General features: G+C 37.6%; 1 protein-coding gene across 4 annotated transcripts in view; it reads left to right on the top strand.

Annotated features, from left to right (window-relative positions):
* The window catches only part of LOC110591933 (cytohesin 1 interacting protein), a 75,768-nt gene extending 55,240 nt beyond the window's left edge, over nucleotides 1-20,528 (top strand). For all 4 annotated transcript variants that reach the window (XM_021702917.1, XM_021702918.1, XM_021702916.1 and 1 more), the window contains exons 4-8: nucleotides 978-1,080; nucleotides 1,299-1,392; nucleotides 4,473-4,542; nucleotides 14,663-14,729; nucleotides 17,326-20,528. In XM_021702917.1, the coding sequence (XP_021558592.1) occupies nucleotides 978-1,080; nucleotides 1,299-1,392; nucleotides 4,473-4,542; nucleotides 14,663-14,729; nucleotides 17,326-17,783 (792 nt within the window). In that variant the 3' untranslated portion in view covers nucleotides 17,784-20,528. The remainder of the gene's footprint in view (nucleotides 1-977; nucleotides 1,081-1,298; nucleotides 1,393-4,472; nucleotides 4,543-14,662; nucleotides 14,730-17,325) is intronic.
* The last annotated feature ends 595 nt before the right edge of the window (nucleotides 20,529-21,123 follow it).

Genomic DNA, 21,123 nt, shown 5'->3' with positions numbered 1-21,123 from the left:
TCTGTTTGTTATAGGTCATTGGGCCACTCTCTCTAGCAATATTTATGCAGTATTCTTGGTACAATTTGACACAAAAATAAAAACAAAAACAAAACCAAGCTGCTTTTGCCAAACTGAGGCGAGAGATGAAGCATAAGTTTTTCTAATTTGGTTGGGTGACTAATGAACCGATGCGTATTCAGGGCAGGCACAGCAGAGAGCACTTAGACAAGAAGGTGATCGCGTCGATTATAGTACTTTTGAAAAAATGCAGGGCAGATTGTCATTATTTGCAGAGCTCTGATTTAAAATAATTATTGTTGGCATATCTCCCTTCCTGGATGTGTACTGTTCCGTATGCTGCTGTAATGAGTGCTTTAGCTTGGGAGAACTACACAGAGATTTTTCTCTTTGCTTTTGGCTACTATTGTTTTATCCCATTGGGAAATAAGAGACCTGATTTTTCTTAATAGATATGTAATAATGAGAGCATCAGGTGGTCTCTTAGGCTTGAACATACAAAATCTTAAAGCAGTCTTATTCCTACTTTCTCCCTCAAGCTGGGATTTTTTTTTTATTTTAAAGATTTTACTTACTTATTTGAGAGAGAGAGAGGGAGAGAGCACGAGTGGGGGCGGAGGGAGCTGCAGGCAGAGGGAGAGGGAGAAGCAGGCTCCCTGCTGAGCAGGGAACCCACGAGGTTGGATCCCAGGACTCTGGGATCAGGACCAAAGCCGAAGGCAGATGCTTAACCGACTGAACCACTCCGGTGCACCCTCCCGCCCCCCTCTTTTTTAATGGTTGGGGTTGGCTACAGATTGCATCATAGAATTTCCCGACTGGTATCTTTGATTCAGTTCATATTCAAGAAAGCCTTTCCAAATTGTTCTTTGTACTTACCTACTATACTGCTTAAGGTAATCAACACCATTTTATTCTTTGACACATGGATTTTGAGGCTTTTGAATAGTAATTATGTATCACTTTAATTTTTACAGACTTACAGGCTGCAGAACCAGAACCTGTGCTCCTCAGAGATGTGCACTCTGATTTGCAAAATCCAGGAGGACAGCCCAGCACACTATGCTGGCCTGCAAACTGGTAATTTGTAACTTTGCTTGTGTTAGGAATTACTTAAATAGCAAGAAAAGAAAACTTTATGATGTCAAAGGTTGAGATATGATTGCTGCTGTGAATTTTCTTAGCTCCTTTATGTTGCTAAGGTTTGGGGCTTGTTTTTTTTTTTTTTTTTTTTTGCATGTCAGGAGGGATTATTTAAGCAACTATCTTAACAACTCACTTTTCTTGGCATCTCCCAGGTGATGTCCTTGCAAATATCAATGGCGTGAACACGGAAGGCTTTACCCACAAACAAGTTGTTGACCTGATCAGATCTTCAGGAAACCTGTTAACGTAACTATCCATCTGCTTCCCGTAGGGGCTTCAAAAATGTTACCGTCTTTCATAATGCCTGTTGAGTGAATGAATAGGCTTTTTGTTCAGGATCACAAGAAGGAAGGCAGTGCACCATAGCTTTGGGATTGGGTACAGACATTGTTTATCAGTTCCTTTTGTTTCTCAAGGTTTCCTCAAATTTGAACATACTGTCAACATCTGAAGTCAGAGGACATCAATAACTCAAATGTCTGTGTGGGAGGGATAGCATTTAGAAAATTTATTTTTTTTATGTCAAATTCAATGAAACTGGCACATATTCTCTTTGGTCAGAGAGGAACTGGTCCCATTTCCATGGTTGATATAATCTTGTGGTTAGAACAAATGAAAGGTCAGAAGGGCTGAAGTTTTTCTCTTATACCACAAGCCAATTGTTTTTCTTTTCTAGTGTCCTATTTGGAAGGAAGAAAAAAGTCTGTTCAATCCTCTCTGCCCTGCAACACACACACTCACACTTACTAATATTCCAGACTTACTAATGGGAGAGTGGCCTCCTCAACCAGAGATTTGACTGACCTTTCCACCATACCATCCTTAGAACCTAGTAAGACTTCAGTAATTAGTTGAAAGATGGAATTTGCTCAGTCATTTAAATGATATTTATTGAGCAAATATGTTTCCAGCTTTGCAATAGGCTTAGGAGAGACATAGACAAAGACTCTTATAGTGCTTTATTGATTGTGGGAGGAGATGGACAAGGAGAGCCTCCAAAAGAAGTAATTTTGATATTTCAATTATTGATAACTGCTGTTAAGAAAATAAAATAAGGAATGGGATAGAATACTGAGTAAGAGGACTGCTCTGTAGCTTAGGTGTTGAAAGAGATCTCTGAGGAGGGGAAATCTGAGCTGAGACTTAAAGAAAGAGAAGGGATGGTCATATGAACTCCTGGTGAAAGCATTTCATGCAAAGAGAGAGGTGTCTGAATTCTCAAAATGGACTTGGCATGTCCAAGAGATAGAGAGACAACCAGTGTGATGGGTGGTTGGTAGATTAGGGAGAGTATAAGAAGTAAAGGCAGGGAGTTTGCCAGGGGGCAGAGCATGGGTCTTATCAGGCTAAGTAGTTTAGGATTTATTCCGACCAAGTTGGGTCTTACATTACCTCCTTCATTCTTCACAGCTACCTTGTGAGGTTAGTTTTATTTCTATTTATAGATAAAGTGACTGAAGCTTAAATTAGGTGGAGTGAAGATCAATGATCTAGTAAGTGACTGGGCTAGGATTTGACCATCTGCTCTGGATGCCAGGATCCATTCTTTTCAGCTACCCCACAGCTGCTCATTGCAAGTTGCCAGTAGAAAATCCACGGGATGCTCTTCAGTGATTCTAGTCTAAAACTTCAAAGATGTTCTGGATGTGTGCGAGAGTAGTTTTAAAAGACGACTCCCGATGGTAGAGGACTTAGTCCAACTCTGTGGATCTTGTGAGTTCAGGGTAGAGGATCAGGGTGCTCTTTACTCCAGAGAAACTTGAATCTATAAGGTTGGAGCCATATAGAATCCAAGGGGGAAAGGTGGCAGTGAGAATCAGAAAGCTACGTTCCGAATGGGTGAAGTGGGCAGAATGCAGGGATATAATTAAGAAGTAATGGGTGGGGGCGCCTGGGTGGCTCAGTTGGTTAAGCGACTGCCTTCGGCTCAGGTCATGATCCTGAAGTCCCGGGATCGAGTCCCGCATCGGGCTCCCTGCTCGGCAGGGAGCCTGCTTCTCCTTCTGACCCTCCCCCCTCTCATGTGCTCTCTGTCTCTCTCATTCTCTCTGTCTCAAATAAATAAATAAAATCTTAAAAAAAAAAAAAAAGAAGTAATGGGTGGAGACAAATGGAGATCCAGAAATCAGGAAAATGAGAGACATCTGTCTAAACACTGAAGAGAACAACCAATGTATGCCTGTGGTTTTGCACATAGACACCTATTGCTTGGGCAGGTCAGATGGGCATTAAGAGTTCTGTTGAAACAGATTCATAGGATCCTCACTAATGCCCAGAGACGAGGCCATCCTAATGAGAAAGCAGACAACATCCTGGCTTGCATTACCATCTCATTATCTTGGGAATGATGCTATTAGAAATAGAGAAAAATAGGTCTTCATATTTAATGCTATTGTTTTACTATGACTTGAAAAATTTCTGCATCTGAATACAATAGTTACAGCTTACTTATCAGAAGGAATTTGAACCAATATTTTAAATACTTAGGTGTGTGACTCACACATGAAATTTGTTATCTTATTCAGATTGCTGACTTAGTAGTCAAAATACAGGTGTCAACATGAGCCCACAAAACAAATCAAATGAGTCAGGATAGAACAAGTCTTTTTATTTTTAGAAAGGCATTTGGTATAGGGAGAAATGGAACACCATTAAACTGATAATTCTAGGACTGAAGTTTATAAACTTAAAAGGTTCTGAGATGTGAGAGTCATATGAAGGCTATTATCTCATAGTGGTTCTGGCTCTGTTTTTTCTAGCTGAAAAATTAAGGCAATTTACAGAGGTACAGTTTCCTAGAATCCTGGGAAAGAAAGGACTTTTCCCTTTTCCAAGAAATGGCATGTCTATTCCACTGTTTGAAGATCCCTATTGCATGTTTTATTGCTGGACCCCTCATGCTTAGCATGGTGTCTAAAGTCTGGCACGTGGTAAATGCCCAATAAGCATTGACCAAATAAAATAGGTGATTCAGCCAGAGCCCATAAGAATGAATTCCAGTAGAGAACGATAGTCATTGTCATATAGTGGTGTCTATAAAATAAGCTACAGCTTACAAGTGAACCAATATCTTTTCTTTCAACCACCCTCTCGAGGGGATTTTTGTTCTTGTTTTTGTTTTTTTTTCCCACTTCCTTTCCCTGAATAGTGTCAGAAGATTCAGCCTAGGTCCAGATACTTGAAGTGCCATGAGAATCATAATAACATTTATATTGCTTTTTTAAGTATAGTCTGTGCTCAAAGTGTAGTACTCCATAAGGATGGTACTTGTTTGAAAGGATCACTCATGCTGTTCTCCTCCCCCCTCCCTTTCTTTCTTAAAACAGGATAGAGACTCTTAATGGAACAATGATTCTCAAAAGAGCAGAGCTTGAAGCAAAGCTGCAAGTTTTAAAGGTAATTTAATTTAATACAGTGAGGCACATTTTTCATCCTTGAATGTGTGAGTGGTAGAATAAAAATCTATTTGAGGGATTGAAATAGCCCTTGAAGATGAAATGTCGTGATGAGTCTAAACTGCTGAATTATCAAGAGCCACACAATTACCTTTACAGGAATATTAAACTCCACAAACCAGTGCAAATCACTTTCTTCCTTCCTCCTTCTGTGTTTCTATGAGGCTCAGGAAGGCAACAGGAAGGCACATCACTTGAAGAACTTTTCACTAATGCACCTGTGATCTCTCTTGATTTACATTTTGTTCAGGGGATGGGGGAAACAAAGGAGGAGTTGCTGGTCTTTTCCTCATTTTTCCAAGTGCTGCATGTGTGCAGGAGGGCCTGGAAGCTTTGCTTTTCCATTGTCCTCTTCTGTGTCCTTCTGTTCTGCTTCATTCTTCCTACAAAAATCATCTCCCTCTGCTCCTGTGGCTGTCCTTGAATCTACTTTCATTGGCAAACACACAATCAGCTTTTAAGTGGGAAAAAAAAAATAAAAGTTTCCAGGAGATAGTACACAATGCAGAGTTCAGAGAAAATTCCCTGGGATGGCTCTTTGAGGGTCTTGAAAATCTCAGTTTGCTAGACTGGTGAGGCTCTGCCAGGCCATGAAGTGCAGACCCTCATCCGTGTGCATTTGAGTCATGGTCCTGCAGACCGCACTGACCTCTTTCTCTCAGAGATCTCCCCTGCGTGGCAGTGAGGTGGCGGGTCTGAGCAGAGACCACATGGCTTACAGGCAGGTTGCTCACTTGCACTGTGTTTGGCAATAGCTGGCTTTTATGAATTTTGTTTATGAAGTATGTACTTCTTAATTACTGAGCCCATGACTGTAGAGGAGTTACTATGTTTATCTTTTATCTTGTATTCTCTCCCCCCCATATCTAATTCATCAATGAACCCTGTTTCCTTCTGTGTTCACACTGGTTTTATACTCTTGTCATTTTACTTGTCGTTATGATATTTTGAATTAATTTGTAAAATTCCCTGAAAAATTCCTCTGTTCAGATTATGATAGGAATTGACATTTATAGAATAAATATCAATTGACATCTTTATGGTTTTCACCTTTCCTACTTCAAACACAGGCTCTTGACCTTTTAATTCAGGTCTTTTATGTACTTCAAAAACATTTTCTCATTTCTTCATACACTTTTATATAGCTTTTATTATATTTATTCTTAGGTGCCTTCTAAGTTTTCTTGTTATAATAAACATGATTTTTTAATTTTAAAAGATCTTTTAATTTGTTGCTATTGATTTTTGTGTAAATTTTCAACTCCGATAGTCTTGCTGAACTCTCTTTATTCCAACGTTTGTAGATTTTTTATATAGGCATAATATCATCTGCAGATACTGAAAGTTTTGCCCCTTTGTCCTGGTTATTCAACTACAGTTGAATAACCTTGAACAATGCAGGTTTGAACTGCATGGATCCACTTACATGCAGGGTTTTTTGTTTTTTGTTTTTTTATAAGTAAGATACAATATTGTAAATGTATTTTCTCTTCCTTGTGATTTGCTTAAAAACATTTTCCTTTCTCTAGCTTACTTTATTGTAGGAATACAGTGTATAATACACAAAATCTGTGTTAGTCAACTATTGATGTTAAGGCTTCCAGTCAACCCTAGGCTGTATTAGTAGTTGAGTTTTTAGGGAGGCAAAGTTATATGTGGATTTTTGACTGTGCAGGGGTCAGCACCCCAACCCCTGTATTATTCAAGGGTCAACTACATAATTTATTTTTCTTCTTTTACAACATTGGCTAGGACTCTTGTAAATAGTGATAATCTTTTAAAGGGAATACCTCTAACATTTTATCATTAAGTTCTTGTATGGAATAAACAGTGATTCATAGTACAGTTAGGTTTTAAAACTGTCAAAACTTAATTTGTTTTTATAAAAAAGAGAGTATTAGTGAGGATCATTTTTTAAAGTAAACATGGCTTTTTTATCTTTTTGTAGAAAAAGGAAAAAAATGTACAAAATAAACTGGTGGTGTTAATTAAAACATAACCGAACAAATAGGTCTATATTTCATGGAATAAAGCCTTCTCCAGCAAAAAGCACGTTTCATGTTTCTAAGCAATTTCTGCTCCTTCAGTGTTTTCTCTTGAAGTTTTAATATTCACACCTACCACTTTTTTCAAATGAAGTATACATTTTTCAATATACCCATCCTCTCCTAGAACACCATGAGGACCTTAACATATTTAAATGTTCATCTCAAGGAACCATCTTTCTTATTATTGCTTTACTTTGGAGAATTCTATCAATTTTTGGAATAAAAATTGTTGTTCTGAGGTAACACATAGGCTAATGTGTTGAATTGATGTGCTTGCTGTTTTCTCTTCCTTCCCTCTGGGTTTACTTTCTTTCTTGCTGTAGTACTTCCTTTAGCAAGGGTAAGTAGGGCTTTCATTGTCCAAACAAATCTTTCACTGCTAATGTTGAAGGAGAGTTTTGTTAGGTGATTAAATTATTCTCAGTTGATGTTTTGTCTCCTTAGTAGTTTAAATGTATTGTGTCTTTGATATTTTTGCTTATGTAAGAGCTCTTATTGTTTATCCTTTGTCGGTAATCTGCATTTTCTATATTTTCTTCCAAAAGTTTTAAAGTTTTTCCTTTTTACACTTAAGTCTGAATTCACCCAGAATTAATTTGTATATGTGGTATGAGATAGGATTCTAATTTTCTTTAATTTCCATATGAATACCCCGTTCTCCCAGTACCATTTCTTTTAGTCCTTCTTTCCCCCCCCTGAAATGACCTGCAGTGAAGCCTTTATTTTTAAGCAAGTTTCATATATGCCTGGATTTTGTTATAGGCTCCGTGTTCTGATCCATTGTTTCTCTCAAACTCAGTTATTATACCTTTGTAATAAATATTGATATCTGGTTGAACAAACCTTCCAGGTTATTCTTGGTTCTTCTCATCATCTATATAAATTTTAGAATCAGATTATCAAGTTCTATAAATAAACTTTGGACTTTTGATTGGTGTTAAATTTTATGTAGATAGCTCAATTTGAAAAGACTTAACATCTCCATAGTTTTGAGTTTTCTTAGTGATAGATGATCTCACCATCTTTTTTTTTTTTTGCCCATTCCCCCACTCCCTTCCCCTCCTGCAACCACCAGTTCCTTCTATTTATGAATCTGTTTCTGCTTTTTTGTTTGTTTGATTGTGGGTGTTTTTGCATTCCACATATAAGTGAAATCATATGGTATTTGTCTTTCTCTCTGACTTATTTCATTTAGCATAATACCGTCTAGGCCCATTCCTGTGGTCACAAATGGCAAGATTTTATTCCTTTTTATGGTTGAATAATATTCCATTGTGTATGTATACCACATCTTTATCCCTTCCTCTATTGATGGACACTTAGGTTGCTTATATATCTTGGCTATTTTTTTAAATGCTACAATAAACTAGGAGTGCATATATCTTTTTAAGTTAGTGTTTCTGTTTTCTTTGGATAAATACTCAGTAGTGGAATTACTAGATCATATGGTGTTTCTACTTTTAATTTTTTGAGGAAACTCCATACTGTTTTCCACAGTGCTGCTTCAATTTGCATTCCCACCAACAGTGCATGAGGGTTCTTTTTCTCCACATTCTTGCCAACACTTGTTATTTCTTGTTTTTGATATTAGCCATTCTGACAGGTATAAGGTGATATCTCATTGTGGTTGTGCTTTACATTTCCCCGATGATTAGTGATAATGAATGTCTTTTCATGTGTCTGTTGGCCATCTGGATGTCTTCTTTGAAAAACGCCTATTTAGGTCCTCTGCCCATTTTTAATGAGATTATGTGGGGTGTTTTGATGTTGAGTGGTGTAAGTTCTTTATATATTTTGGATATTAACCCTTTATTGGGTATCTCCTCCCGTTCAATAGGTTCCTTTTTGCTTCAGGGATGTGCAAAAGCTTTTAATTTTGTTGTAGTCCCATAGTTTATTTTTGCATTTGTTTCCCTTGCCTGAGGAGACATATCCAAAAATACGTCCAGTGTCTAAGAGATTGCTGCCTATGTTTTCTTTTAGGAGTTTTATGGTTTCATGTCTCACACTTAGGTCTTTAATCCATTTTGAATTTATTTTTGTGTATGGTGTAGGAAAGTAGTCCAGTTTCATACTTTTGCATGTAGCTGTCCAGTATTCCCAATGAATGAAAAGACTGTTTTTCCCTCATTGTATGTTATTAACTCCTTTGTCATAGATTGATGATCCATGTAAGTGTGGGTTTGTTTCTGAGCTCTCTATCCTATTCATTGATCTATGTATCTATTTTTGTGCCAGTACCATACTCTTTTGATTACTTTGGCTTTGAGTAGATCTTGAAATCTGAGATTGTGATACTTCCAGTTTTGTTGTTCTTTCTCAAGATTGTTTTGGCCATTTGGGGTCTTTTGTGGTTTCATACAAATTTTAAGATTATTTGTTCTAGTTCTGTAAAAAGTACTATTTGGATTTTGATAGAGATTACATTGACTCTGTAGATTGCTTTGGGTAGTATGGACTTTTTAATGATATTAATCCTTCCAAACCATGGACATGGGTATATCTTTCCATTTGTTTGTGTTGTCTTCAGTTTCTTTCATCAGTGTCTTCTATTTCTCCGAGTATAGGTCTTTCACCTCCTTGGGTAAAGTTATTCCTAGATATTTTATATTTTTTGATGCAATTATAAATGTGATTGTCTTCTTAATTTCTCTTTCTGCTACTTCATTATTAGTGTGTAGAAATGCAATAGATTTCTGTATCTTAATTTTGTATCCTGCAAATTTATTAAGTTTATTTATTCGTTCTAATAGTTTTTTGGTGGACTCTTTAGGGTTTTCTATGCATAGTATCACATCATCTACAAAAATCGACAGTTTTACTTTTTCCTTAACCTATCTGGATTCCTTTTATTTCTTTTTCTTGGTTGACTGCTGTGGCTAGGACGTCTAGTACTATGCGGAGTAAAAGTGGTGAAAGTGGACATCCTTGTCTTCTTCCTGATCTTAGAGGAAAAGTTTTCATAATCTTAACCATTTTTAATTGTTTTTTATGTCTTTCAATAAAGTGTTATACTTTTATGCAGATAGATCCTATACATTTTTCACTAGATGTATTCCTTTCTACTTACGATTTTTGTTCATATTATAGTTTCTTTATGAAAACAGTGTTTTGATTGAGGTTGATGGATAGATTTGTAAAACCAATTTTATGCTGTCCTTCAAACTATATAATTCAAACTATTTCTAAACTATATAATTTCTAACAAGTTATCTGTAGATTATTTTGGGTTTTCTGTGAAGATGACATAAAGTTCTCTTTCTTCACTACACTGGGTAGGGCTTACTATACAGTGATGAATAGAAACTATAATAATAAGTATCCTTGTTTTGCTCTTGATTTTAAAGGGAATTTCCACTTTTTCCCATCAGGAATGAACTCTCTCTATGAATATACTTTTCAGATTTGGAATACTCCCTTCCATACTAAATTTTCTAGTAGTTTTTATAGTGCTTGTGTATTAAATTTTATCACTTTTTTCTGTATGCGCTATTCTCACTTTTTTATTTTAAAAATATCTGTCAATATGGTGAATGACATTTAAAGATTTTCTAATGTAGAACCACCCTTGCATTTCTAGAATAATCCAACCTGGTCATAATTTATAATCATTTTTATATAAATATAGATTTGATTTGCTAAAATTTTCTGTAGGATATTTGAAAGTAACTTCATTTTATAGGTAGAATGGCCTGCAATTTTCTTTTCTCAAACTATCTTTCTTTAGTTTTTGGTATCATGTTTACTGGACTCTTAGCATGATCTGGGGAGAATCTTCCCCTTTTTCTTCTCTGGTAGAATTTTTGTAGCTATCTGAATCATCTGGGCTTAGGGTTCTTTTTGGTGGGAATACTTCTAAACTCTGTTTCAGTTTCTTTATTAATTATAAGATATCTCAGGCTTTCTGTTTTGTTTGTTTTGCTTCAGCCAGTTTTATTGAATTAATGTTTTTGTTAATAAATTTTTAAGATTTTCAAATTTATTGTATGTGTTGATAATGAAAATTCTGTTCCCATATTTTTCTTTTCTTCACAAAGATTATGTCCCCATTTTTATTTGTATTACTTTTTATGCCTTCTCTCTCTCTCTCTTTTTCTTGGTAATTCTATCTAGAGGATTTTCTATTTTTGAGTCTTTTCAAAAACCAGTATTTCAATTTGTGGCAATATTTTTTCTGTTTCTGGTTACTTTTAAGATGTTCTTTTGTCTTACTGATCTAAAGCTACACTGAAATGTGATTAGGTCTAGATTCACTTCTAAACTTATACTGCTTAGAAATTGCAGTACCTTTTCAATCCAAGGACTTGTGAATTTCTTCAGTTTTGGAAAACTAACAGCTTGAGCTCTTTGAATATACCTTCTTCACCATTCCTTGAATTATCTTCTGGAATTCCTGTTAGACATATTTTTAGAGTCTTTTGATTTATTTTCCTTGCTTCCTAACCATTCTTTCATATTTTGTATCACTTTATCTTTTTTGTTATGTTCCTGTTGAGTTCTTCAGTAATGTCTTTATTCTGTATAGAATGAGTTGTTTCCATTGAGTTTTAAGAGTGAATTCAGATTGGGCGCCTGGGTGGCTCAGTTGGTTAAGCGACTGCCTTCGGCTCAGGTCATGATCCTGGAGTCCCGGGATCGAGTCCCGCATCGGGCTCCCTGCTCGGCAGGGAGTCTGCTTCTCCCTCTGACCCTCCTCCCTCTCATGCTCTCTGTCTCTCATTGTCTCTCTCGCAAATAAATAAAATCTTAAAAAATAAATAAATAAATTAAAAAAAAAAGAGTGAATTCAGATCATTCTTTTTCATGTCTATCTGTTCTTGTCTTATTTCTTTGTTTCAGATTTCTTGTTCTGATCGACATTGATCTCATTTCTTCCTCTGAAGATTATAAATATTTTTGTTTTAAAGTCTTCTTTGGACACTGTTCTGTTTTCATTTTTTTTTTTTTTGAGAGAATCCATGTACTGACCATCAATTTTGTTGTCTTTCATACCTTTTTTGAGTTTATATTGCTCACTTCCCATGCATGGTGGTCTTTCCCTTCCACTCAGTATTGTACTTGGGTTGCCTCCACCCTGCATTTTTTTTTCTTTTTAAAAGATTTTATTTATTTATTTGACAGAGAGAGACACAGCAAGAGAGGGAACACAAGCAGGGGGAATGGGAGAGGGAGAAGCAGGCCTCCCGCAGAGCAGGGAGCCCGATGTAGGGCTCGATCCCAAACCAGAGCCAGGTCCTTCCTCGAGGATTCGTGTGCTGTTTGGCTCAGGTCATAGGCTGTATTTATGTACTCCTGACTCTCCAGGCATGAGCCCCACATGAGCCATAGATATCAGCAGCAGCTTTTCTCACCCTGCTTTTCATGGTAGTAGAGCTTAGCCAAGGTTCAAGCAAGAAACTTGTCTCTGACCTCTGTCTCAGATAAATAAGTGCATTTGAACTATATATTGCCACAGGATCCAAATTCCTAGCTACCTGTTTCTGCTTCTCCAGGTCCGACAGATCTTTGGGTTCATTCTTGCTTATCTTCTTGCATTTCTTTTCCTTTTCTAATCTTGAAATTATGTGATTTCCAGTTCACCTCTTGAACCAGAAATGTCTGGATCTGACCTATAACCAGGGTCAAGTTGGCTCCCCCTTCACATAATGACATTTAGTTTGTGTGTCCTATGTAATTATGCATTCATATTTCAAAGACTCCATGAGGCCACAAGCTCTTCTTTAGAAATGGTGGTCTTTTCTGAGTCATGTTTTCAAGGATTTCCTTTCTCATAACCTATGATTCAGATGTTTAACATGAAAACAGCTCATCCACTGTGCTAGCTGGAGGAGCTACTTTTCAATCTAGCTCTGCTTTTTACTGGGTTGGTAGTCCTTGGGAAGTATTTTGCTACATTTCACCTTTATTTTCTAATCTGGAACTTTGTAGGAATGTTAGGAAAATTAAACAGCATGTTATCCATGAAAGCACTGTAAAAGTATTAAAGATGGAAATGTGTAGCTATATGTCTCGTGTATATTGAAAACATTGGAAATATATCCAACTCAAAATATCCATCTGTGTAGTTGAGTTTTATTTCAGGAAGCCATTCTTTGATATATTCATTCAACCAATATTTACTGAGCAGCTGCTATGTACCAGGCTCTGAGCTAGGTACAATTAGGTGATAGGGTCCGGTATGGTTAGATCTCCCACATGTTTTAATTTTCTTCTAATGGGGAGACATCTCATTTGTCTAAATATACAAGTGTATTGTTAATAACAGACAGAAACAGATTGTGAGGAAAATGGGGAAGCTGAGATAGAGACTAAAAACTCTTAGTCACTTTGGCACATCTGCTCTTTACACTGGTGTTTTCTTGGTTTAAGTGATGACGTACTTAAATGACTGGGCCAAGTCAACAGATTAGATATTTTAAAACCTTTATTTTCACAAAAATTAGCTATCTGGCACAGCATGACTTTGTATTTCTGTATAGTGAGTGCAACAATATAATCTCCTCTTCTCTCTGTATTTAATTTTGACTGTCAACCTATACTTACGCTCCTCTCCTGGATTCTATTCTCTTGCAGGAGATAGACCCCTTTCAGAGAGAAGGAAGGGGTTAGATCCTTGTTAGTTCTGTGCTCTGTGGGTCCTTAACTCTGACCTTCATAGGACCACAGTTGACACAGATGAAAGGAGCTGTGGCCCAGATAGCCAAGCAATCTTGCAGCCATACTGACTATCCTATAGTGCAGAAGGAACGAGAAATTAACTGAGCCAGGCATCTTATGGCTTTGATTTAGTGCTTGCATATTATATAGGTAACCGTAAGGGTTGATGCTAAATGTTACTGTGATCAAGGCTTGGAAAATCCCGCCCAGTGATTGTTCAGCCCCCGAAATGAGGAACTAACCATTCTTCCCTTAAGCAGTTGATGACGTTCTTGTAATTTTATGATTTTCTTTTCCTTAAGCCTTCTCCTTCCAAATGTACTTTTTCCCCCTTTTCCTTTTTAGCCTGCATCTACCTTTCCCAGACTGCTTCTTGCAAAGGAGTGCTTGTTTCCAACGAGGCTGCCTTTCCTTGGGATTAAGTGTCCATAGGCAAAGCTGAGCCGTGCCTGCCTGCTGGGCCGCCATGGGGATCTGAGTGGGCAGGGAAAGGGGCAGGGCAAAGGCCAGAGGGCAGGAGGGAGAGTGAGCCTCTACCTGTCCTTGACAGATGGCCTCAGCCTGGTTGCTTTGTTTCTCATCACCTCAGCCCCTTTGAAGGGTTGGGTCAGGCCTCATGAGCAGTCTTGACCGTGACAGCAACCACTTCGTTGCCACCCTGGGCCACTGCTTGCATGTGCTGCGCAGCAGAGGAAGGAAGCAGTTAAGAAGTCAGGGTGCTTAGCAGTGTTCTAAGTTTAGCCCTCCAAGGAAGCCTTTCAGACAGTCTGGCTTCCCCTTTTTGCTGTGAAAAATACATAGGTGTACAGCAATAAACACAGCTTTAATGCCCCAGGCTTACAGAATGATGCTATTTGCTGAACATTGACTAAGCTCTAGTCACTGTTCTGAACATTTTACATCTACTAACTCTCCTAATTCTGAGGAAAATCCCAGGGTTTCGATTCTGTTATTGCCTTCATCTTACACATGGGTGGGGTAGGGGGGAGAAGCCTGGAGTGTAACTCCTTCCCTCAACAGCTAGTAAATGGACACAAACCCGAACAATTGGGTTCTCTACTATTTTAATAAATAAATAAATAAATAAATGTCATGGTTTCTATTGTCTGTTGTTTCTATTGAAACGAAGTCATTGTTTCAACTTTTTGGCGCTACTAGATTATTTCTTGAGAAAGTAGTATTCCCAGTATCTCCCTTTTGTGTAAAAAATCATCTTTCCAATGAATGGGAGGGGTTGCTACTGCTAGAAAGAAAGGAAAAAAAGAAATTAATGACAAATCTCATCACCTAGAAGTAAATTGCTATCTTCACTGGGGATTCCCAATTATCAACACTTTTTTTTTTCTTTTTTATCAGCAAACCTTGAAGAAAAAATGGGTGGAGTTCAGATCGCTGCAGTTACAGGAACAGCGTCTGCTTCATGGTAAATGTGATTTCCTGTTCAGAAACTGCAGTAACATTCATCTTTTTGGTATTTCTGCCTCTAAGTTGTTGTAAGATTATCATCATTATAAAAAAAAATTGTCTAGCATGGATCAAGAATACTAGTCTGTGTTTTTGGCATGACCTTTGGAGTGACCTTTGTTTTCGGAGGGTGAGTAGGTCAAGTCATATCCCCTCCATATATATACCACATATACACATGAAAACATGCACACACTCCCATGTGTGCACACACTCGTATGTGTGCACACACTTACAAGAGGCACCTGGAGATTTTAGGAGAACAGTAAGAATGATAGATAGCTTGATTTTCCTACCACTACAGTAGATGAATTCAATTTCTGAGAACGTTTGTGGCTCAAGGGTTGTGTAGTTCTCAGAAATTATTGAGGCTGGAATGGGAGCATGTTTCTTGGGTAGAGATCCTATCATTTGTTCATATTATACAAGTTACATGAATGCAGAGAAATGCCTCTTCATGGCCTGCAAACCTAAGACAGAAATACCAATGATCATTCTAACAGTAAATGCATGGCTCTTGCTGTTGTGTGAATTCTGAAGGGAATGGTTGAGTTTAAAATTTGTTGATTTGGGGTCACCTGGGTCGATCAGTCAGTTGAGTGTCCAACTCTTGATCTTGGCTCAGGTCTTGATCTCAGGTCTCACGTCATGAGTTCGAGCCCCATGTCAAGCTCCATGCTGGGTACAGAGCCTGCTTAAAAAAAAAAATTTGTTGATCTGACATTTGCTAGGTGTCTGGTGTAGCCTGAGGAATGAACTTGTTTGTACAAATAATTCACTGAAACCACTAGCTATGTGGGTGTGAAATGTAGGTTATACCTTCTTAACACTGAGCTAAAGTCTCTATTTATAACCTAGAATGTTTGTTTCAAGTAATTATTTACAGGAAAAAAAGATACATTTAATTCATAATTAAGCACTAATGTATGGCTTAGAGGTTTGTGTTTAAATTCTGTTTTTTTTTAAATGAAACTTCTATATAAGTTACTTCTCTTTTGTATATTTTTAAATTAATATGCTAAAAAATTCTTAGTAGATTTTTGAGGGGTCTGAAGTTTCCTAGCCAGACAAAGGTATAAAATCCAGCCACTCCTGGATTTCTGTAGACTTGAGGGTGTTTGGGAAAACTTTTCCCCCATTTCTGGAACATTCTGGAGTGGAGATGGGGTTTGGCCTAATATATATAGGCAGTCCTGGGGTTCTATAGGAATAGCTTGTATAGACAAGGTCTTTAGTTCAAGATTAAGGGGAATGACTCTTCATTAAAGCCATTGTTGTACCCATTTTTTTTGAGAGATTGAAGGAGTTCTGTAGTTTACTTTTCCTAGACGCAGAATAAATATACAGGGCATGAGATTCTTAATTGCTTTCCAATCAAAGGAATTCATCAAGTCGTTGCCAGACGAAATAAGTAGGTTTTATTAGTAAAAAGGAAAGCATTCTGACTAGTCAGTGCAGAGCTGGCCGAATTTAACCTTGCAGATTAAGTGAAAAATCTGTCTCTTTTTGTATTGCTATTCAAGGACAAAGGAGAGCAACAGTAGAGAAATAATCAGCACAAAGTAAAACCATTTCTGAGTGTGCAATGTTCTATTACTTTTCCTGAAGCAGAGTCACCTTCTAAACTGTCGTTCTCAGACTGGTATAACAAATAATTCCCTTCCTTTTAGTAGCATACCAGCCAGCTCAGATAGTACACAAGCACGTGGGGTAGGGACAGGATGTTGGTGTGCGATTAAAATTTGAGTTTGGGGAGCCCAGATATAGGTTATGAAAGGTTGATGAAAAAATTCAGCTAAGCAGATAAAACTCAACTTCCACAAATGAATTGTTATTTATTTGAGGATAGGGCTGTTTTCTGGGTATGGTACCATTCCAGAACATTTGAGTATTAAAGTATTCTAGGAAGAAGCATGGAATTTTGAGGCTGGAAGATATCCTCTCTGTTTTAAACACCTTTGAATTCTCTATAATCAGCCTACGGGTGCAAGTTATATAACTGTGTTTCCCATACACTTCGAGTGATGTTATAATAATTTTATAATTATTTAAAAAATACAGTAACTGAAAATCAGAGGAACTTAATGGAGTAAGACGGCATTTTCTCAAGTATATTCTTTATTTTTTTTCCCAAGTATGTAGTTTAGAATGCAATTTCTGTGAGCACATTAATAAAAGGTTGCAGGGTCACTTCCGTTTAAGAAATGATACGTTTGGAGATTGACAAGTCACACTGGCATACTCTCAGAGGAGTTGACTGTTCTTATGTGAAGAATCTATTTACATTTATTTGATTTAGCATGACTATTTGTGACCGTGGAACAGTTTTACATGGAAGCCAGCCCATGAACAATGGTTTGGGAAACACCACTCTAAGGTTTTATCAAATGACCTCATAAAGAGTCACTTATTCATACGGGCGAAGCTCAGTGAAAAATATTCTTCACCTTTACTCTTTCTTTCCTGCACCGTTTAAAGAGAAATTTTGGTGTGTTTGCTTGTAGGGAGTGATGCTCATATCCATTCCACAGTGGACTTTGTTTTCTGCCTTCCAGGTGACATAGGTAACTGCCCAAGTTTGGAAAACATGGACATAGATGAGTCGGTTTTGTTTGGAACTCTGCGGGGGCCAGGCCCAGCCCTCCTGGACCGGAATCGCCTATCCAGTGAGAGCAGCTGTCTGAGCTCCATGACGATGGACAGCGAGGATGGCTACCACACATGTGTGTCTGAGGACTCCAGCAGGGGAGGCTTCAGTCGACAGACGAGCACAGATGATGAGTGCTTTGTCCCCAAGGATGGGGACGATTTCCTGAAGAGGTCTTCTTCGAGGAGGAACCGGAGTGTTAGTACGGCCAGCAGTGGGTCCATGTCCCCCTTGTGGGAGGGCAACTTCTCAAACATGTTTGGGACCCTGCCCCGGAAAAGCAGAAGGGGAAGTGTCCGGAAACAGCTCTTAAAATTCATCCCTGGCCTTCACCGTGCAGTGGAAGAGGAAGAGAGTCGCTTTTGATGGGTTGTCCTGACCTTTCTTATTTCGTAAATATCTCTAAACTTGTTTAGACTAACTCCACCCAGCCTGGTGGGAAATTGCAGTTGGATTGCAAAACTGAAACCCCATACCATGACGATAGTGACCTTTATTTAAATTTTTGTATCATAAGGTTTGCTTCTTAAGTCATTTTTTGTAACCAGAAAAGTGCAGGTGATAAACAGAAAGTAGGGGAACTAGGTAATAAGTTGGATAAGATGACAAATTAAGCACATCCCTGCTTATCCTAATGCTGCCTGTGAAGACCAGGGTAATATTTATTTTCTAGATTGTGTGAAAATTGAGAACTTTTCAGTCAAGTTTAAATAAAAGAGTGATGGAATATAATTATTTGGGATACCTTCCGTAGGTTCATTGGTAGGTCATAAAACTTTGCTTAAGGTCAGTAGCCTCCAGGGAGGCTTAATAATAGGTCATTTTGAATGTTTCTGTTTCCATCTGTGAAGGATTATAAACAAAGAGGATCATCAGCTATTTTTCACATCCACAGCAACAATAAAGCAGGAAGTATGAGATACAATAAAGCAGGAAGTATAAGATTCAATATGAGGGTTTGGGATCCATGGGAACATGTTGTCTAAGATGGGTGCTGAGCAAGATTATGATAAGGGCTTTTTAATAGACAGCCTAAACAAAGTGGGTGAGAATGTCATTCTTACTCAATTCAATTTTTGTTCTGCCTAAACATTGATGGCAAGTCTAGAATTCTCAAGATCCTGCATACAGCTTTGTAAATTTTTTTTTGGAGCAGATGTCTGAAATTTGAAAAATTAGAGCCAGGGAAAGGATTTTCCTCCTGTAGATTTTTTCACATTACTCCTCACTTTATGTTATATATTCCCAACAGTTATTGCCTCAGCACTCTTTTGCCTGTTGGTTATGTTGGTACCACATTACTTCTAGCCTTTCAATCACATTTTTATTCAGTACCCATTCCAGCCCATGATTTCTCTGTTCTGGTGATACAGCTGCTCATGACCTATATTCTAGAGTAGATAATGCAGACAATGTAATAAATAGTCCTTACTGATTTAAAGCTGTGTGTGTGTGTGTGTGTGTTTGGGAGAAATACAGACATTTGATAGGTGACTTTGAGTGTAACCACATTTAAATAAATTGAGTAAAGAATGAGTCATTTTGAGAAAAAAAAAGGGGAGAGTAAGGAAGCTTGTAGGGTAAGAAATGAATATTAAAATAAAATATAAAAAGATTGCTAATTGCTACCTGCTTTCTTTTAATTATTTCAACTCCAAATTATCCAGTGCGCTCAGCTTTGGCATCATTCATATGAAAAGCAGGGTGAGGTGTTTTGAAGGAACAATAACAATTCTGTCTACCATTTACTGAATACCTAGCAGGTTAAAGATGCTTCCCGTTGATCCTGAAACAACCCTGTTAGGTGGGTGTTAGCCATACGTAAGGAGCAGGAGTTTGGAGAAGTTCCCACGGCCAGTGGCATGGCTGAAATTGGAAACCAGTTCTTTCCGACTCTGGCCTAGTCTCAGTCTCTCTAGATACTGTTTACTCTTTCGCGGGTTCTGTGTGGTCATCCCTACAGGACTTCCTCCCACCCCCCACCCCCCCACCCCTCATGGAATACTTAAAACACACAATTGTAGATACTGCATGGATAAAAAATGTCTTTGGTTAATAAGGGAACAAACAGACATTTAGAATGACTCTTTCTCTTGGCCCCCACAAGCAAGTTTTCAAATATAGGCACATTAATAACTGCATGATTAACAATACATTTATTTTCAACAAAGCCTTGCAAGTCCAAGTTGTGATTGGACTGACACTGCTTATTTCCCATCTTAGACTAGAATTATCATGTTAAAAATCTGCTTCCGTGAACGCAACATATCTTGTTAATCCCATCTTGCCAAATCCAGGGGAAAGAAAGAATCACATTTATTTGAGGAAAGATGACTTTAAATTCTTCTACAACATGATCAGGGTTTCGAAAACTTCCACAAGTCATCTGGTAAAGCAGATTATAGGTCATTTGCTTTTCTCATGGCTTGAAGTGTTAAATATAGTGTAATTCTTCCTCCTTACAGTAAATATCAAACCCAAAAAGGTGCAGGGAAGGGACAGAGCAAGTTTCACTGTAGTCTGAGGTAAGAAGCATTAGAGTCAAGAGTTTGAGATGTTCTGGAAAAAAAGAAAAGCAGTTTTTAACCAAAGTACAGGAAGGAAGGGTATGTCATGTTTTGTGTGTTCACAAGTTGTAAGAAAACTAGTTATTGTTTAGTGGAAATGTGGGTAAATTTCTCACAGCACAGCTTTTCAGACTATCTGACCTCAGTGGGAGTTGAGAAGATTTTATTTCTCTAATCTTCTGGGGCACAATGACTCACTTTGATGTAACTTACTGGGAAATGAATTGAAAAGTGAAGTGTTTTGCTTACGCCCAAATTGTCAAATGTGTGATATTGGTGGATTTCATTAATTGACAATTGGCTATGAAAATGCACTTTTGTAGCATGGCATTGATAAACCAAATTCGAATCAAGCGTATTGAGAATTACTCTGTCCTGTGGCTGAAGGAACACCACCCACCATGTCCAACAGGTTGGTGCTCTACTTTTTGAAATGATCTTTTATTCGTCACTTTCTACTTTGCAGTACTTTTATATCTTAGTTGCATGTACGAACAGTATTAAAAATCCTAGTTTGAACTGAAAAAATCAAACTTGGGTACAGTTTGTGTGTACTGATCATATAATATAAGTATTTATGGATGTATATAATCTAAGTATAGTAAATAATACGTAACAACTATATTGAACCCTTCAGATCACAAGATCATTGGTACTTTATATCCATTTCTTTACAGAAATATGGGCAATAAAAAAAGTTGGTACCTTTCTGAAATAAAGAATGCTATTTTTCAGTGTCAGATCTCTCTTCTCTCCCTTTCTCTCCCTCTGCCCCATCTCTCTCTCAGTCTCTATCTCTTTACCTACTTACCTTAAATGAAATGATAATTTTCAAGGCAGATTTTTTTAAAAATCTGGGGTGATATCTTGATACCTCCTCTTTGAGGTTTTTATTTATTTATTTATTTTTAAAATTTAATTTAATTTTATTATGTTAGTCAAAAAGGCATGGCCTATTTAATTGAGGGTTTGCACTTGTATTAGTTTTCTGATGCTTAACAAATTACTACATACTTAGAGGTTTAAAACACATTTATTACCTCAAAGTTTCTGTGGGTGAGGTGTCTGGGCAAATCTTAGCTGGGTCTGCTCAGGGACTCATGAGGCTGCAGTCAAGGCATCACCCAGCGTTGAACTCT

The sequence above is a fragment of the Neomonachus schauinslandi genome, chromosome 3 (genome assembly GCF_002201575.2).
Source record: "Neomonachus schauinslandi chromosome 3, ASM220157v2, whole genome shotgun sequence".
In the NCBI taxonomy this organism is placed as follows: Eukaryota; Metazoa; Chordata; class Mammalia; order Carnivora; family Phocidae; genus Neomonachus; species Neomonachus schauinslandi.
The sequence above is the reverse complement of the archived record's forward strand: the minus strand, read 5'-3'. Positions and strand labels throughout refer to the sequence as shown.